At 44.9% G+C, this 18,952-nt stretch overlaps 1 protein-coding gene across 1 annotated transcript in view; it reads left to right on the forward strand.

Moving 5' to 3' along the window:
- Kcnmb4 (potassium calcium-activated channel subfamily M regulatory beta subunit 4) overlaps nt 1-18,952 on the forward strand; it is a 60,189-nt gene that overhangs the window by 10,845 nt on the left and 30,392 nt on the right. Inside the window, exon 2 of the mRNA XM_021205344.1 lies at nt 17,377-17,504. Coding sequence (XP_021061003.1) covers nt 17,377-17,504 — 128 coding nt within the window. The remainder of the gene's footprint in view (nt 1-17,376; nt 17,505-18,952) is intronic.

Genomic DNA, 18,952 nt, shown 5'->3' on the forward strand with positions numbered 1-18,952 from the left:
TGGATCTCATGGAGGCATTTCCCCAACTAAAGCTCCTTTCTCTGTGATAACTCCAGCCTGTGTCAAGTTGACACAAAATTAGCCAGTACAAGCGCCATCTGTGGACTGGACAGAATCATGCTCCTCATGCTCCTCATGCTCCTCATGCTCTTCATGCTCCTCATGCTCCTCATGCTCCTCATGCTCTGGTCTCAGCCTAGATTCCACCCAGGTTCCATGGTCAAATTCAACACGTGCATAGTAAACAAAAAAAGATTTATAGGCTGCTGTGTAGCTGCTTGCTAAGCACGGACAGGTCCTGGAATCCAAAGACAAGAAAGGAATGGAAACCTGTAGAACAAAATGTCTAAATAGGAATTAAACACATTTGTGTGTATGTGTTTAAGAGTATGTATTAACTGTAAATAGACCAAATACCCCAGTTAAAAGACAGGGGTTGTAGTTCAGGAACATCAAAATCAAATATATTATGGTTTTAGGAGTAACACATTAAAAAAAAAAATGCAGGGATATTGAGAGTAAAAGTGAAGAAAGACGTATACCATACTAAGAAAAGGAACAAAGTGGGAACTACCAAAGAGTCATCGATTGATGAATGGCTGAATGTGCTGTATTTATACGATGGGAAATTGTGCAAATAACATTATGAACATTATATATATAACATTTATGACAATTACACTAATATAAATATTTAAATAATTATATGAATATATAGATATATGACTGTAAATACAAATTGAATGAGCCAAGTGTAAGAAGCCATCCAAAGTCCTTTTCCGTGATTTGCCATGATCTCTTGCTTCAGCAGTGCTTGAACTGTCACTTGACACCCTCTCTCCCCCCCCCCCCCCCCCCCCCCCCCGCCAGCTTGCCTTTCAAAGCCAGCAGTTCTTTTCCAGTTCCAAGCAGTGGCTTCAGACTATCCCAAGGCACTTCTCCTAGCCTCCACCATGACAGTTGAGCCCACACAGGATTGGGAGGCTGCCGCCCCCCACCGGATCAGCTTAGAGCTCACGTACGCATCTTTGTTTTACTGCTCGGACTTTGGTGGATCTTGCCAAACCCTTCCTCTCAGCATGTTATGAGGAGGTCGAACTGTTGACGCTTCAGACTAGGGAGGAAACCAAGTCTTCCTTCAGGGTATCAACGAACCGGACTGTGACGACCAAGAGAGTGGGCTCGCAAGTGTATGTTACCCTTGGAGGAAGTCTGAGTCAGTCACTATGGGAAGGTCACAAGCCAAACCCTGGACAGCCATGCTCCCCACTTGTGTGACTTCAGTAAGACTCATTACCCACGAGTGAGCAGCCAAAATCCACGAAAGAACTCAGTGACCCCAAAACCCAACCTGTGCATGGTGCGAGCCCCTGAAGCCGGCATGGAGTGAGTGTCACCTTGACAAGCTCCCCGTGTAGAGTGTCCTTGCTGGTCATCATGGCAACACATGCATATTGGAATTGTCTTCACCCTTTCTGTAAGTTGTACCGAAACATCCACTGAGGTCCTTTAATTTGTATCATTTCTTTTTGAAATAAGGAAATGTTGGTCCCTGAAACACACAGAAAACCGCAGCAGGCAAGAAACGACCAGCTACTCAACCACTAAAGGCCACGTGTTAATGTCCTTAATATTGAAAGCCTTACTCTGAAGACTGAAAGTGAGTTTGTGGAGACATAAGAGAACCCACTGTGATAATTAATGGGTAGAGGTGTCCTTGGCATAATAATAAATGTTTTTAAACTGATTGAAGTGATAGTTGCCTCTCTGAATTACTAAAAATCATTAAATTAAACACATTAAATGGACGAAGTGAATAGTAGGTGGATTGCATTTTAATGAAGCAGTTAACACACAAAGGAATTACTATTTTGTTTTGCAAATTTCAGCGTTTTTGCATAATTTGCAAGGATATCTTATCCAACAGATGATTCTAAAAGTGACCTATTGTTTTGGGAAAAAAAAATATTTAAGCAGCAACTAAGTAAGAAAGACTTGGGGTCTGGTAAGGTGGCTTGGCAGGTAAGCGCTGCGGGAGCCTGAGGAGCGGGAGCCTGAGGAGCCTCAGTCCCTCCCAGCATCTCTTAGTAACCTAGAGGCCTGCCTGTGTAGAAGCTGCCCTCTGACCTTTACAGGCACACTTGTAGCATGTTCACGCCCCCACATAGATCATTCATACACATCATCGTCATCAGCATCGTCATCATCGTCATCTAAGTTACAATGCATAATTTACTTGGAAATTTTATTTGCATAAGCCAGCCAAAGCGAGACATTTAATTTAAATCACAGTTTTAGTGTAATGTAATTGTACAGTTACGGAATTAAATAATGAAATCATACATAAAGTATAGATATATAGATAACTTTTCAGGGTGAGCAAAATCTTTCTAAACACAACATCAAAGACAGAAATCATGAAAGGATACACTGTGGTATATTTAATTACATAATAGGGGAAAACCTACACTTTAAAAATATGTTGAAGTTTAACTAAAAAAAAAAAAAGATAAATTTTAGAGAATATTTGCACTGCGGTAGGGAAATGATTCAAAAGCCAATAAGAGCTTGTGGCCCTAAAAGACCATCTTTTCAATAGAGAAAAAAATGTGAACACCTGCTTAGACAATTCGATGATTACTTGTAACCAGGCATAAAAATTCTGCTTGATCTCACGGTTGTTGAGAGATATTGATCGATATGTGAGAACTGCAGAGGTATTTGGAGCTTTGGCCTGGAAAACCCATTAGTGCTCAAAGCTTAATGGGCTATGGGGTTGGAGCTTGGAAGATCAGAATTCTAAGAGCCGTGGAGGCCTGGCTTATGAAGTCTCTGAGGAAGTTTGACAGTCCCTCAAAGGCTCTGTTTGAGTTCTCTGAGGGATCAGAATTGACAGAAGCAATGTATATAAAAGGTGGTCTCTCAGAGTGGCTTAACAGGCTGGGGTCCGGATAGTCCAACGATGGCTGTCTCCTGACAGAAAGGCCAAGGATGCAGTGGTAGGCTTGTTCAGCCCACAGGACTGAATGTCCCCATCTGGTGCTGGGGTCTGGGAGGATTTCTGCTGGTGACCGGGCTACAGTGGAATCCAGCTGCAGTTAACTTGTCAGTGAGAGTGAGGGCAAGCAGGCAAAAGGCAGAGCCTTCCCTCTGCCATGTTCTTTTATGTATCCCACCTTTAGAGTGGGCTTTCCCTGTTTAAGTTACCTGATGAAGGAAATCCCTTGCAACTCTACACAGCGGCCTCAATTTTAATGGAGTCCAGGTGCCATATTACTGACAACTGAGATGAGCCATCACCATGAGAGATGACTAAGTAATTCAGAGCACTGGCTGCCCTTCCAGAGGACTTGGGTTCAATTCCCAGCACCTATTTGGGAACCATTTGGAATTCCAGTTCAAGGGGGTCTGATGCCCTCTCTGACCTGTTTGGGTACCAGGCACACACACGTGGTACACAGAGATGCTTGCAGACAAAACACCCACACACATCATACACACACATAATATATGTATATGTATATATATATATATATATATATATATATATATATATATATAATACGTATGTGTGTCTATGTGTGTGTACGCGCGCGAACATGTGTGTGTGCATATATGGGTTCAAAATTATATGGTTAAATATTATGCATTAAATTTATTGAAGAAATATTTCTCCCTAAATTGATGTTTATAATATATTATTCTCAAAAGTAGGTTAAAAAACAGTTTGTTTCATATTATGTAAAACATAAAATACATGCTTTCGGTTTTGTATACTCTCGCATGCACACTACTAATTTTCCATCTTTTCAAAACCTCTTTTCATTAAATGTGGTTCTCATGTTGCCTTTTTTACTTAACTACCAAGGTGAGTTATTTGTCAATAAATAGCAGGGCAGGAAAATCTCCCCCATCTCTGTGAGTGCTCAGCCCAAGTACTCATCACAGACTGAGTTATCAACACAATGGTCTCCGGAAGAACCAAACAGGCGAGTTGAATGCAGCTGATACAGGGTTGCCCCTCGCTCCTGAGCGACCCACTGGGGAAGGGATGTCTCCTTAGCCATTCACCACCATGTCCTTCCTCCCAGGGATAAGAGGTGAAATGTCAAATTGGGGAAGTTGTGGGCCGTGGCTCCTCGTTCTGTACATCTGCATGTGGGTAGCAATCGTATTTTCAAGATGTAAAGAAACAAGCCTAGGGGCTGGAGAGATGGCTCACTGGTTAAAAGCACCGGCTGCTCTTGCAGAGGTCCTGAGTTCAATTCCTAGCGACCACATGGTGGCTCACAATCATCTGTAATGGGATCCTGTGCCCTCCTCTGGTGTGTCTGGAGACAGCAATGGTGTACTTACATATATAAAATAAATAAATCTTTAAAAAAAGAAAAGAAAAGAAAAGAAAAACAAGCCTAGGAAAATTTGTGGACTCTTGGACTTATAACACAAACCATAGCATACTTCATTCATTCACTGTATGGCCTACCTCTTCCTTCTGAGAGCTGACTTCTTTTAAGTCCCCAGGGCTAAGGTTAGCACAGAACCTGCATCCAGTAGCACTCTAAGCAGCTGCCATTCCCCACTGTACTGGTCAACATCTGCATGCTTCATTGAGGAAAGTCAGAATATGTTCAGTTGTGATACTTGAAGATCTGCCACAGGGCCTTTCCTCAAAGGTAAGCGAGCATCTTGCTCCCCACCCCATCCCCCCAACTCATTCAAGCGGATTTCTATCTGGGAGTATATGAGGAGACGTGCCTTGCATGGTGCTGGTTCACACGGTTCACAAATTTTATATAGAGATATAAATTTCATATATATGTAAATTTTATACACATATACATATGTATACATTTCATACATTTATATATAATTATACATATTTATATACATACATATACATACACCTACACACACACATACACACACACACACACACACACACTAATTTGCCCTTAGAGAGTCCTCTAACTCATAAGCTATTGTCCGAGATCCCTGAAGGGTCAAATTGGTTTTGCCATGTTCACAAAGTCTGAGGGGTAGGAAATCAGGTGACCCCTGCTCAGTGGTATCTGGGGGTCTCAATGGAGAGACCCAACGCTCCATTGAGGAGTCTCATTCACTGACCTGTCAGGCAGCTGCTGCCTCAGGGTTGACTGGAGACCTCAGTCCCACCACACACAGGTCTTGCCGTGGGGTCACCGTGCTGTGTTAACTTGGGTCTCTGGTGCAGAAGCGCATTGTGGCGTCGAGGACCAGTGTTCTGAGAGATGCGAGGAGAAACTCTTGTCACCTTTTCCGATGTAGCTGTAAAAGTCACACCTTACCATTTCTGTCGTAATCGCTGTCTCATCCACAGTCTAGGAAAGAGGAGACAGACACCCCACCCCCTATGCCTTTCCGTAGAGCGATGCCAGCTGCACCCTGCAAATGTGTGGATGAGATGGGATAGGGAGAGAGCATGCGTTCTGCCACAAATAGGAGCCCAACCTTTTCATCATTGCCACCCATCCTCATACCAGGGAACTGATGGAGGAGGCCGGGACTTGCTGGTCACCTTCAGGAAGATGTGGTAGTCACAGTGTTTGAAGGAATACGCATCCACACGTGAACACATCAAACTGTGTACCCTGCAGTATCCAATACAACGCCCTGTGCCCTCCGGAAGGCTGTCTGACTGTGTGTGAGCATTACAAATTCTGTATTCCTTTTCCCTGTTCAATATGGGCATGAGCGTATCGGCCATCTCCGAGAAGAATTTATTCTAGGACTTGAACCCAGGGCCTCACACATGCTGAACACACACTCTGCCACTGAGCCACACCCCAGGCCTTCCTCAGGGATTTGAACCTGTGATCGTAAGCTTCTAATTGTCCTAGCATGATTGTTAAAAGAAACACCTATTGAACTTCACCCAGATTAAAGTCTCTTGTTTTGAACTAGCTACTATTTCGATTCAGTGTTTTTTTTTGTTTGTTTTGTTTTGTTTTGTTTTTACCAAAGACAGGGTGTTTTTTATTTTCTAACCCTTAGGCTAGCTGAGCTATTTTCTCTTGAAGGTAGTTTGTCATTCTGAATTTTGCTGATTTGTAATAGCCACCAGAGTTAGCAATTTGCACAAATCTAAACGTTCAGTGGGCATCATTATTCTAAATTCCCGAAAAGCAGCTATGGCCATGGCATCCTTGGGGGGGGGGGTGAATGGACATCTTCCTTGGGCATGAGTGAGAATTCTTAATGAGTACCCGGAAAGTGTGGGCATTTTCTAGTGCCCTCCCCCATGCCCCTCTCCCTCAGGCACATTAGGTGACTCACTCTTTCTGGAAGATCCCTTCGCAGACTTGGCACGTTCCGTTTCTTCTTGGAATGTCACCTTCCCAGCCCATTTTTCTGACGAGCACATTCCCAGTCAACTTGGATGACACAAATCCAAAGTCACCTCTCCCGAGAAGCCCTCTCTCACACCCCACCAGTGGCGCAAATCATCCCAGCCTAAGTGCTTTGGTGAGGATGTCCCAGTCACTACGCTGCCTGCTCCTGAGAGATGGAGAGGACGGCTTGAGCGGTAGCTGGTCTCTGCCTGTGTCCTATCCAGCACTCAAGCCTTGGTTTGCAAACCTTCCGTTTTAAGGCTCTGCCATTCCACTGTGGAAGGACAGCAAATCCCTAGCCTTGACGAGGTAGACCCAACGGGGGGGGGGGTAGGTGTCTCTTTTTGGTAAGCAATTCCAGTTTTCTGTTGAGCAGGCTTTAGCAAACAGAATTCTAGGCCGAGTGTGACCCCTGTATCTACCTGCACAGCCTGTTCTTAGCCTGACTCATTCTGCACATTTCCTGAGCCGCTTATTTGACCTTCAGAGTCCTCCGTAAGGCACAGATACTCACGCTGGAACCTCTTGCCCTAAAATTTAATTTCTTTTTTTTTTTTTTTTTTTTAAGATTTATTTATTTATTATATGTAAGTACACTGTAGCTGTCTTCAGACACTCCAGAAGAGGGCGTCAGATCTCATTACAGATGGTTGTGAGCCACCTTGTGGTGGCTGGGATTTGGACTCAGGACCTTTGGAAGAGCAGTCAGCGCTCTTAACCTCTGAGCCCCAAAATTTAATTTCTTGGCTGACGTATAACCTCATTTGTGTTTCTTCAATGAACCTACATTCACCTGTAGCGTGCACAAGCATTAGAGACATTGTGGAGTCTGTGAGTGGCTCAATTTTACTCTTAACTTCCGCAGAGGTTTGATGACCAGTAAAATCAGAGGGCCGGCAAGGTGGATGGATCCGTAAGTTGGACTTCCTTTTTCTTTTCCTTTTCCTTTTTCTTTTCCTTTTGGTTTTTCAAGACAGGGTTTCTCTGTGTAGCCCAGGCTGGCCTCGAACTCAGAAATCTGCCTGCCTCTGCCTCCTAAGTGCTGGGATTAAAGGCGTGCGCCACCACTGCTGGGCTGAGTTGGACTTTCAAGTGTGATTAACATGAGCTTGATCCTCAGGACCCACATGGTGGAAGGAAAGAACCAACTCTACCAGGTTGTCCTCTGACCTCATGCATGTGACTTATCAGTTTCACACTTTTTTACACACACGCACACATTTTAAAAATAATTTTTAGAAGTTGCCAGTCGGAGGAGACATGTTTGTTGGATTGAGTAAGAATGGCCCCTTATAGGCTCAGATATTTGAATGCTTGGTCCCCAAGGGAGTGGAACTGTTTGGGAAGGATTAGGAGGTGTGGCCTTGGAGGAGGTGTGTCCCTGGGGTAGGCTTCTAAGTTTCTCTGCCTCCGGCTTGTTGATCAGATGGATGTGGGCTCCCAGCTGCCTTGCAGCAGTGTGCCTGCCTGCCCACCTGCTGCCCGCCTGCTGCCTGCCTGCTGTCTGCCTGCCTGCCTGCCTGCCTGCCTGTTGTCTGCCTGCCTGCCTGCCTGCTGTCTGCCTACCTGCTACCATGCTTCTTACCATGATGGTCATGGATCCATCCCCTGAAACTATAAGCAAGCCCCCAGTTAAATGCTTTATTTTATAAGCTGCCTCGGTCATGGTGTCTCTTCTTCCCCCCCCCCCCCGAGACAGGGTTTCTCTGTGTAGCACTGGTTGTCCTGGAACTCACTTTGTAGACCAGGCTGGCCTCGAACTCAGAAATCCACCTGTCTCTGCCTTCCGAGTGCTGGGATTAAAGGTGTGTGCCACCACGCCTGGCTATGGTGTCTTTTCTTAAGACAATGTATTAATAACTTGTTTCCTAGCCAAATTTATTTGGAAAAATACGTAACCATTGTCTTTCTGTGCTGATCAAGCGAAGCCATGAAGGAGACGAGGAAAAACATTTTTTTCCTTTACTTTTTTGTTTTTTGTTTTTTGTTTTGTTTTAAACAAAATGTTTCACATAGAACACAGCCCCTGATATTTGGTTAAATAGACTCCATGATTTATGCAATAATTTTTAAAAATGACTCAGTGAAGGAAGAAACTGAATTCTGCCTACTCTACCTGTATGATTGAAATGAACTCCTCAAGACTGTGACAAGGAACCTACTCCAGCAAGGTTCTATTAAAGTTTAAATTCTCTGTGGTAGGCTAAAAAACGAATGCTATTATAAACCTTGGCAAACCCTAAAATAGGACAATGGAAAATAAGAACTAAGAATGCAACCAAACACTCTGTGTCAAAGGTGATGTCTGTGTCTTTTCTTAATAAATCCCCTGGGACCCTTTCTGTTGTGCTTCTCAGAACAGCTCCCTCTTCAGCAGCTTTGTCTCCATATGTGAATGTACACGTCCACACCCACTTGTCTGTGGCACAGACCTTAGAGCCTGGTGCGTGGTGTGCGCTTATCATTCCAGCCCTAGAGATGTAGACACCTGAGGATCAGAAGTTCAAGGTCATCTTCAGCTACGTAGAATGTTTCCAGCCAGCCTCAGCTGCATAACCCCTCCCCCCCCAAATAAAAGTGAAGATGGACGTTAAACAAGTGTATTCATTATGGTTTCATCTCACCCCAGACTTTTGTTTGTCAGCTTATTTTAAAAAGCGTGTTTTCAAGTTAGCATACAGAGGGACGTGTTTCCTTCTGGCACTTTTATACACATGTGTCACTGTGTTCTGATTTGTCCCCTCTGCATCGACTGTCCCCATCTCCCTCACAGCTCTTCCTGGTCCCCATCTCAAGCAGACCCATGCTTTGATTTCATATTGTATGTTTTCCATTACTCCCCCCTTTCCCCTCTCTATTAGTCAGGGTTCTGTAGAGTCACAGAACTTACGGATAGACTCTATAAAGTAAAGGAATTTATTGACTTACAGTCTGCAGTCCAATTCCCAACAATGGTTCAGTCATAGCTGTGAATTGAAGTCCAAGGGTCTAGCAGTTGCTTAGTCCCACNAGGCAAGCAGGCAGAAGAGCNAGAGCCAGACTCCCTTCTTCCAATGTCCTTATATGGTCCCCAGCAGAAGGTGTAGCCCAGATTAAAGNTGTGTGCCACCACACCTTTAATCCCAGATGACCTTGAACTCAGAGATCTCTCTGTCTTAATCTTCTGGAATCCATAGCCACTATGCCTCAAGATCTCCATACCAAGATCCAGGTCAGAAACTTCTATCTCCCAGACTCCAGATTAGGGTCACTGGTGAGCCTTCCAATTCTGGATTGTAGTTCATTCCAAATATAGTCAAGTTGACAACCAGGAATAGCCACTACACCCTCCTTGGTCCTTAGGACCTCTACCACCCCCCTCACTGTCCCTTTTCTACTTTCACAACCTTACTTCACACTTGCATATACACATACACACACACATGCACACAATGCACATGTATACCTACATATACATATACATGTATATAAACATGCATACATACACATGTGACCACATGCACACAATACATACCTGCACACATGTGCACACATATACATGCAGACACATGCACATATACATGTGTACACATACACATGAATGCACACACATGCACACACTCTTGGACATGCACACAATCCTCTCTAGAGTCCACACATAAGAAAAAAGTATGATATTCATCTTTCTCAGTCTTGCTATTGCATTTAACATAATGATCCAGCCTTTTTTCTGCATAAATATGAATACATTCTATTATTTATATGTACTACAATCATCCATCTTTTGATGGATATCTAAGCTTGCTTTCAGTCCTGAATACAATGAATAGCGCAACAACATAGAAGTATCTCTGAGGTATGTTAACTTAGGTTCATTCTCACAAGTTGTATAGCTGCATCATACCGTACTTCTATTTGGAATGTGTATAAATTGTTTCATGTATTTATTTTTATTATGTGTGGGTGTGCATGTCACAGTGACTGTGTGGAGGAGGTCAGAGAACCAATTTGTGAGTCGCTTCTTTCTTTCCACGTTTACGTGGGTTCTGGGGATCCGAGTCTAGCCAGACTTGCACAGTGAGTACCTTCACCTGCTGAGCTGTCACACCAACCCTACTGGGACTATCTTGAGAACCCACCACAGTGCCGTACGGAGCGTACATTACATAGTGGCTGCCATCTCTGCCTTCCTACCAGCAGAGAGGAAGTGCTGCTGGAGCCCTCTCCACTTCCCCTACATCCTTCCCAGCCTCTGTCTGTTTTCTTGAGTCAGTGGACTTTCCCAGTAGCAGACAGACACTGCATGCTACAGTACAGATCTGCCAGACCAGGTGTGCCTATTGGCATGATAGTAGATAACTGTTGAAGGGGGGAACACGCTGCTTTTTTTAAAATTGAGATTTGAAGCTGTATCTGCAGATGGGAATGATACTGTAAATATCTGGGAAGGTTACATACCCTGGCTGGGAACCTGCTACTGATGTTTTGCTGAATGTACCTGATGTCAAACTGTCCCCTGGGTGTTTGTATTTGTACCCATAGACTTAGTCCTGGTCAGGGAAGCTTCTCTGTGCCATGGACAGAAATGATTGCGGAGACACAGAACTGGTAAAAGTGCTGAGAATAACCAATGGCCATTGGATGTGCAGCCTCAAATGAGAAGTCTGCCTCAGTTGACCCCCTCAAGGTTCAGAGAAGATAGTGCAAGAGGTGACAGAAACAATCTACAAGTTAGAAGATGGGGAGGATTGCTGAGAAACGCCACCTTCTGGACAAGCTTTGCACTCAGGAACTCACAGCAGCCATAGTCATCTGCATAAGAGAAGGACAAAAATCAAGCCAGTCAGCATTCAAGCCTGGATGAGGGCGGGGTTCATGGGGCGCCATCCCTAACTGAAGAGTTATTGATAATTGGTGGCCTCTAGGGAACATGATAATTTTTCTTTGGGAGTGTGGCTACCATTAGGTTTTCAATGGTCTTGTGGATGGCCCCATATCTGTGGGTGTTCAGGCAGCACTAGTTGGACTCAGTGGTTATGAAGGAGAAGGAGAGGGAGAAGAAGATGAGGAAGAAGAAGGTGATGGTTTGAATATAAACTCAAGTGTTTGAACACTTGTCCCTATAGGGAGTGGCACTATTAGGAGGTGTGGCCTTGTTGGAGAAAGTGTGTCACTGTGGGGTAGGCTTTGAGGTCTCCCATACTCAAGCTATGCCCAATGTGGGACACAGTCCCCTTCTGCTGCCTATGGATCAAGATGTAGAACTCTCAGCTCCTTCTCCAGCACCATGTCTGCCTGCGTGCTGCCATGCTTCCTGCCATGATGACGACAGACTAGACCTCTGCAGCTGTAAGCCAGCCCCGATGAAATGTTTTTCTTGTTACCATGGTCATGGTGTTTCTTCACAGCCATAGCAACCCTAAGCCTCGGAGGAAGCTGAGGAAGAGCAAGAAGAGGAGCAGTGGCAGCTGTTAGAATGCTGGCTTAGCAAGTAACAGCACTTGTTGCTCCTGCAGAGGACTAGAGTTTGGTTCCCAGAATCCACACTGGGCATCTCACAACCTCCTGTATTTCCAGCTCCCGGGGATCCTGTGCTCTGCACACCCGCACTCACGTGCGCATGTCCTCACTTGGGCACACATATACACAATTAAAGCTAAAAATGAAATAAGTAAAAGAAGAGGACCTGAGACTGAGAGGGAACATGCTGAGGGAATGGGAGGATTGGAAAGGGGACTTGTGATCCAAGATACACGGTATGCAAGTATGAAATCTCAAAGAATACATTTTTTTTTAATTCTAAAAAAATATTAAAACATGGTGTATTATTATTATTAATTTTTAAAAAAGGAACAACAAAAATTAAAGTATGAAGGGATAAGTGTAGAGTAAGCAAGATAGTATTTTATAATAAAATGTAGGCAAACAAAAATTAACAAATGCTTGAAGGGAAATTTAAGAGGCATGTAATTTTAATAGGAAGCACTAGTGGAAGTAAAATGAAAATGGGGGAGGGTTAAAGAAGTAAGAAGATAAGAAAAACCAAGGTGAAGTGTTGGAGCAGTTTTGTTCTGGATTCTCACTCTGGAGACTGCCCACTACATGGTCAGTAGAGCCGTAAGGCGCTCTTGTGGACTCACGTCGTCCCTGTGGTTTGTTGGTGCCGAGCTTGTGTTGTCCTCTGTCTGTCATATCTGACTTCGCTGTAATAGTGTGTTGAGTACCAGAAGTAAGCACAGCACCTCAGAGACTGACAGCCTGTCTTTGCGTTTTTGAGGATTCCTTAGGTGTTAATTACCCCACAAGAGGGTCACAGCTTCTGTGGAGTAGAAGTCTGGAGCTTCAACAGTTCCAGGCTGTAGCGGTGGACGGTAGATCGTTGGCTGTAGCGGTGGACGGTAGATTGTTGGCTGTAGCGGTGGACGGTAGATTGTTGGCTGTAGCGGTGGATGGTAGATCGTTGACTGTAGAAGTTGGTCTACCCCTGAGCTGTCAAACTGCAGGGTCTAGAGCTAGACTGCTTTTACCTCAGTAATTTACGATATGAGCCAAGCCTAAATCCACAGGTACTTTCCCTCCCCTCCCCCCTGACCAGCCACCACTCTGCACAACTGCCTTCCATGGCCATCTTTCGCTATAGAGCTGTAGTAAAGTCAACTCAGGCTCCCTTCCTTTCATCACTGTGGTAGGTCACTCACTGCCCTCCCAGTCACATGGGGTGACAGAATGGGGCTCCTCCTTATTGCGGACCCATCTGCTAGAGGAGCCACAGTCTCACCAACAACCAAACTTGCCTCAAGGCTTGTGAGGGCTGTAGGCTTGTCTTGAAGATAAGACTCCCCATAGCATCTACATACCCCACCTCATCACCACATACTGGAGGTCGCTGGGCAGAGATTTGCCATCAGCTCCTTCCGTCCTGGAGTTGTGATCAGTTCATCTTGGCCTCTTTTCCTGCTGACACCATTCTTTTTCTACACTTACTGCATACACTGCACTGCCACTGCCTTTGGGAACTTCGGATGCTCCTTCTCAACCCCTCTTTAGAGTAGAGTTTTCTACATTCTTTTAAAAAGATTTATTTATTTTATGTATGCAGGTACACAGTTGCTCTGTTTAGACACACCAGAAGAGGACATCAGATCCCATTGCAGGTGGTTGTGAGCCACCATGCGGTTGCTGGGAATTGAACTCAGGACCTCTGGAAGAGCAGTCAGTGCGCTTAACTGCTGAGTCATCTCTTCTACCTTTTTAAAGAGAGCAGTCTCGTCTCATTTCAGGTGGCAGGAACAAGGACCCCAATGAGGGTTCATAGGTGAGAATGAGAAGTCGCCTTTGAAAATGAGAAACCGAACACATCAGGACCCCAGAAAGAAGTTTCTCTAAGAAGAGCTGAGGATTCTAGGAGGGGCCTGGGATGGGCTTCCAAAAACATTTAGACAGAAATAACCTGGGCGGTCAAGATGTGAGAAAAGGGAATAAAATAAAATAAAATAAATGATATTTTTTAAGAACCCGAGGGTAGCCCTTTAACGTTATCCTTCCTTTCATGGTGATATTGACTTTGCCAACTCGCTAGAGTGTTAAAGACCCATTATTTAACCTATGGAAAGAATGGAGTCCATGAGAAATGTACCTTGGGGCTACTTTTCTTCCTATGAGAAGAATGTAATTTGCATTCAGAACCCATGTGTGCAGAAAGCTCCACCCAGCCGGCCCTTCTTCCATTTCACATGAAACCTCAGCTTGCCGACTATGAAATTTGCTGAACGTTTCTCCCCTGACGTCTCCAGAATTATGGGTGTGGCTCCTGGAGTTGCCATCTGGTAGAGAGATAGGCCTTTTAAACCTGTTTCACTCTGAAACCCGAGCTGTAAAGAATTCACACTGGGTTCGGTGGGGGGGTGTCTTAGGTGTGTTTTGGCTACGCTTGGTTGCCTCCCGAAATGTTCGGTGTTCCTGTTGGGTCAATGGTCCCCGTTGCTGAAAGGGTTCTGATGAGTTCTTAGATGGTCGCACCTCACCAATTCCGCCTCCAAGACTGGAACTTTCTTGGAAGGGCACAGTAAGTTGTCTCATAAGCTCACCTTGACCATGGGTAGGAAGACGGGAAGGGGACATCTAACACGGTTTATGAAGTGGGAAGTGGGACAGTCATGGCCTTCTTGCAAATATTTGCTAACGTAGAGAAAGTACGGGCAGTCTCGGGGCAGGCCTGGTCACACTGGCCCTTTTGGTCAGCAGCAGTGGTGTCTCAATTAAGTTTTCCCACCCTCTCCGGAGTGGTGGAAAACGCTGTAGCGGCGTTTGCAGTCAGTATCTGGCTGGGTTGTTTCTTGATGTGCCTCCAAGAGTAGTCAGAGGCAGGAGCTAAAAATTATTTTGGAGGTTGTACAGACTAGAAGGGGGAGGGAAAGGTACCCAGAAAAAGCAAATTTACCCCAGACTAAACACCAAATAAACCACAAGACTGAAGCCCCACATTCTGGTACATGTGGTTTCTGAGCTCAACTGCAGCTTTAAGAAAAACCTCAGAATTCAGACACTTCCACAAAAGTGTTCCGTTCCTTTACACATAGAAGGGAAAGCTGTGTGTGCATGCCATTAGTATTCTGCTCTTCAGTGGTTCAAATTCTATTTTATGTAACATGGTGGGGAATGATGAAAGCTACTACAATGTGAAATGTATTTGCATTCATGTAATTTTAAATGTTTAACTTGGGAAAGTAGCTTCATTTACTTGAGGTTGTATCCGATCAACATGCAGAAACCATTGCTAAGATCATGTACAATCCTTAGGGTGAACATAACAGAAAAAAAAATAAGAGCCTTTACTCTCAACTCACCAGCCAGAGAGGGAGCCTGGCATGAGCAGACAAGTGTGCTACTATATGAGTCTAGCTTTGAGTTCATGGGTTTGACTCCTGCCTGGGTCAACACAGGGAGGGGTGTTTGATGTGGAACAAGAAGATAGTAACACTGAAGAAGGTGACGAGAGAGAGAGAGAGAGAGAGAGAGAGAGAGAGAGAGAGAGAGAGAGAGAGAACACTAGCCGGAGGCGTGCAGCCTGCGCTGGCTGGATAAACGTGGCAGCCGTAAGGAGCAAGTGCTTCCTGTTTGGCTCTCCCAGGATTCCGTGAGGATGGACAGGCAGGGGTTAGAGTGAAGCGCTGTATGCATCATGATCAAGGTTTTGAATTATAACGGAAAGCGATGTGAAGAAAGCATTGTGAAATTACATGCTTCAGATAAAACAGTAGAGCCAGGCTTGGTGGTGGCATATACCTGGAACCCTAGCGCTCCGAGGAGTGCCCAGAGTTCAACACCAGTCTAAGCTTTGGAGCCAGTTCCATGCTAAGCATAGCTACATGGCAAGAGCCCCGTCTTTAAAAGACAGAGGGAGGAGTAGGCAGTGCTGGGAAGATGTTTCAGTCAGCAAAGCACCCGCCTAGCAAGCAAGAGGTCATGAGTTCAGATCTCCAGAATCCATGTGGAAATCTGGACCCGGCGGGATGCTTTTGTAACCCCCAGTGATAGTTAGATAAGCGGTGAAGATAGATGGATCCTTAGAGATCGCTGGTCAGCTGGCTATTTGGCAAGTTCCAAACCAAAGAGAAATTCTATCAAAATGTGGAAGGTGCCTGGTGAAGGACATGGAGGTTGGTTGTCCTCTGATATCCACACACATGTGCATGCATGCACCCACACACAGAGACATATATGTAGACAAAAGCAAATGAATAAACAGATATGAGAATGAATGAATCAGTGCGAGTCAAATCATACTATAAAACCAGTGTTCTCTTTTCTGTTCCTTAATGTCAGGCACCTTGGCAAACACCTCGGAGGAGCCTGTGATGGAATCTCTGGGGTCTAGTTGCAGAGCTAAGAGGAATGGCAGTGTTCTTACCTGTAAAGCTGAGATTGTGTGTGTGTGTGTGTGTGTGTGTGTGTGTGTGTGTGTGTGTGTGTGTGTGAAGTACACAGGTTCAGGCCCCTTAGGTCTTTGCTAGGATGTCTAGCCTACTATTAACAGTTGGTAGAAGCTGGAATGTTTGTCTGACATGGAGAAAGCGGCTACAGATGCTGAGCCTTCTCTTTAACATCTGGAGCCAAGAGCGATTTCTCAGTGTTGCTGAATCTGTACTGCTTGATCAAGTCCATTATAGGGAAGGACTTTGTCAGCCACTGGCTGGGAAGCCATCTGTTAGCAAAGTCCATTGATTATATACGTGAGAGACATCCCCACTGATTCCACGGCTTGAGAGAGTGCAGGAAACGAAAACTTACCTAAGTAAAGTGGTATCTCAAGAGCAGCCGGGAGCTGTTAGTTAGCAGAAGTAGAAGATACAAAGACTCACAGATAGTAATTGGGAATGCAAATGATCCCTGCCCCGCTTTGTCTCCTGATGTTGATGTCCCTACAAAGACAAAGTGTATTACATTTTTAATTTGCTGTAACCTTATAACTCGCAGTTTATAAAATGTCCTTATTTCTTAGTGACTGAAGATGGTTTTGTTACTAGATTGGGGTTTGTTTGTTTGTTTGTTGCCATTGTTTCAAACTGGAAAATTTAAAATACAGTTAAGCAGCTTCAATTTGGTTATATTGAAAGATTATGTCAAAACTAGATTTGTTGTCTGTAAAAATGCCCATCTCTGTAGAAGAGAGATGGCTATGGGTCCCCATGAGCAGACCTAGCCGAAGGTGCTTTGGACACTGTCAGATGGTTTTGTGGTGATTTGCTCATGAGAATGTTGTCTTGGGCGCTGTTGAGACCCTTTTACCTGTCTTGATAATGAAATGGTGTGTGGAGTCTGACAGGGAAAACCACGACGCATAGTTGGGACCCTGGCACATGTGTGGGCACGGGGATGGGCATCCCATGCTAACCCTGACTATGGCCACCTCCTCATCCGTCCCAAGCCACGAACTATAATCAAGCAAAGCATTTGAGGACTAGAAGGACTCCCTTTGAATATCCTGTAGAATAACGGGTGTCCTCTCTGTGTTCTGTTTGACCAGTGCTCCTACATCCCGCCCTGTAAGAGAGAAAACCAGAAGAACTCGGAAAGTGTCATGAACTGGCAGCAGTATTGGAAAGATGAGATCGGTTCCCAGCCATTCACTTGCTATTTCAATCAGCACCAGAGGTAAAGAGGGATTCGTGTGTGCATGTCAGTGGTGGCTGGTTGTGTGATGTGTTACATGGGAACATCATAGTTTGTGCCCACTTGGAGGAACTGGGAGATAACCTCAAGTTCCTTTTAGCCTGTGATCTCCATTCCTTCCAGCATTAAGGAGCTTCTTCCTGCTCTACTAGATGGGAGCCATATACAGAACACAAATGAGAGGAGAGGGAGGGAGGGAGGGAGGGTGGAATGAAGGGAGAGAAAGAGGGAGGGGGAAATGTGTCCAGGGTGGGGGGTGGTACCCAAGGGGGCTTCCCCTTCTCCTCAGAGAAAGGGAGATGGTAATGGGGGAAGGGTTTGTAAGGGCAGGACTGGGAAGAGAAGAGGGAGGGGGCTGCAATCAGGATGTAAAGTGAATAAACAATAAATATTATTGGAAAAAATATCAATATGTGTTCATACCATCAAAACTTCACCTGCCTTAGAGACTTGCTACACCGTTTTGTTTTGTTTTGTTTTCACGTGAGAGAGGTTTATCTTTAGTCTCTGTCTTCAGCATCCCGTGGCCATCCCTCTGTGTGACTCTTGGGTCAGATCTGGATTTTTTTGTTGTTGTTGTTCTCAGCTGTCATAGTCTAATATGGCCTGTCACCTCTTCACTATAGCACCCCAAGCCATTCTCCATGTTGCCACCCAGGCCAGCTCTCTAGCACAGGAGTCTAATCAGTTCACTCCTGAGAGTTCTCAGAATAAAAGTCTTGCATGTCTTGGCATGGTCTCTATGTCAGGTACACGTTGTTGCGGAGCAAAGCACCTAATATCTCACGGCTTACGGCAGTGACGGTGTCTCTCATGTGTCTGTGAGTTGGCGGGACTCATGTGCAGCTAGGTGCAGACTCAGCTAGGTGTGCGGTCCAGGATGGATATTGGTGTTTGACGACAATTCCCACCTCTCCTTTATTTATCGATAAAGATCTCCAGTGTTCTCTTGAACACTGGATCTCGGTGCTCAGATAGCCAGAATATCTTCCTTATGGCAAGGCACTCTAGAATTAGAAGATGCATCACTTCTGACACATTCTATTGGTCAAAGCAAGCGACAAAGTCAGCAGCGTACGTGGTGTGTTGACAGAGCTTCCCCAGATGGGTGCCCCAGAAGATACACGGTCACGTTTATCAATGGGGCATAGTTCCCACAGTTCCACATGATGCAGACACAAGAGCAGCCACCTGCAGAGAGTGTCATTCTGGGAATTAGCAAATTTCTCACAATCAGTGATCAGTTCCTTCCTCTAGCCCTAAGCAAATCATAGGAAAGACTACCCAGAAGGCACCCTTGAAGTACAGTAGGGCAGTGCCACTTAAGTGACATGAAGGGAAGGACATTGCCTGAGCAGATGCAAGATGGCCGATGATACAGAAGAAAAAAAAAGGAGCTCTTTTTTTTTTTTTTTTTTTTTTTTTTTTTT

Source organism: Mus pahari, chromosome 9, assembly GCF_900095145.1.
Source record: "Mus pahari chromosome 9, PAHARI_EIJ_v1.1, whole genome shotgun sequence".
NCBI classification, from domain to species: Eukaryota; Metazoa; Chordata; class Mammalia; order Rodentia; family Muridae; genus Mus; species Mus pahari.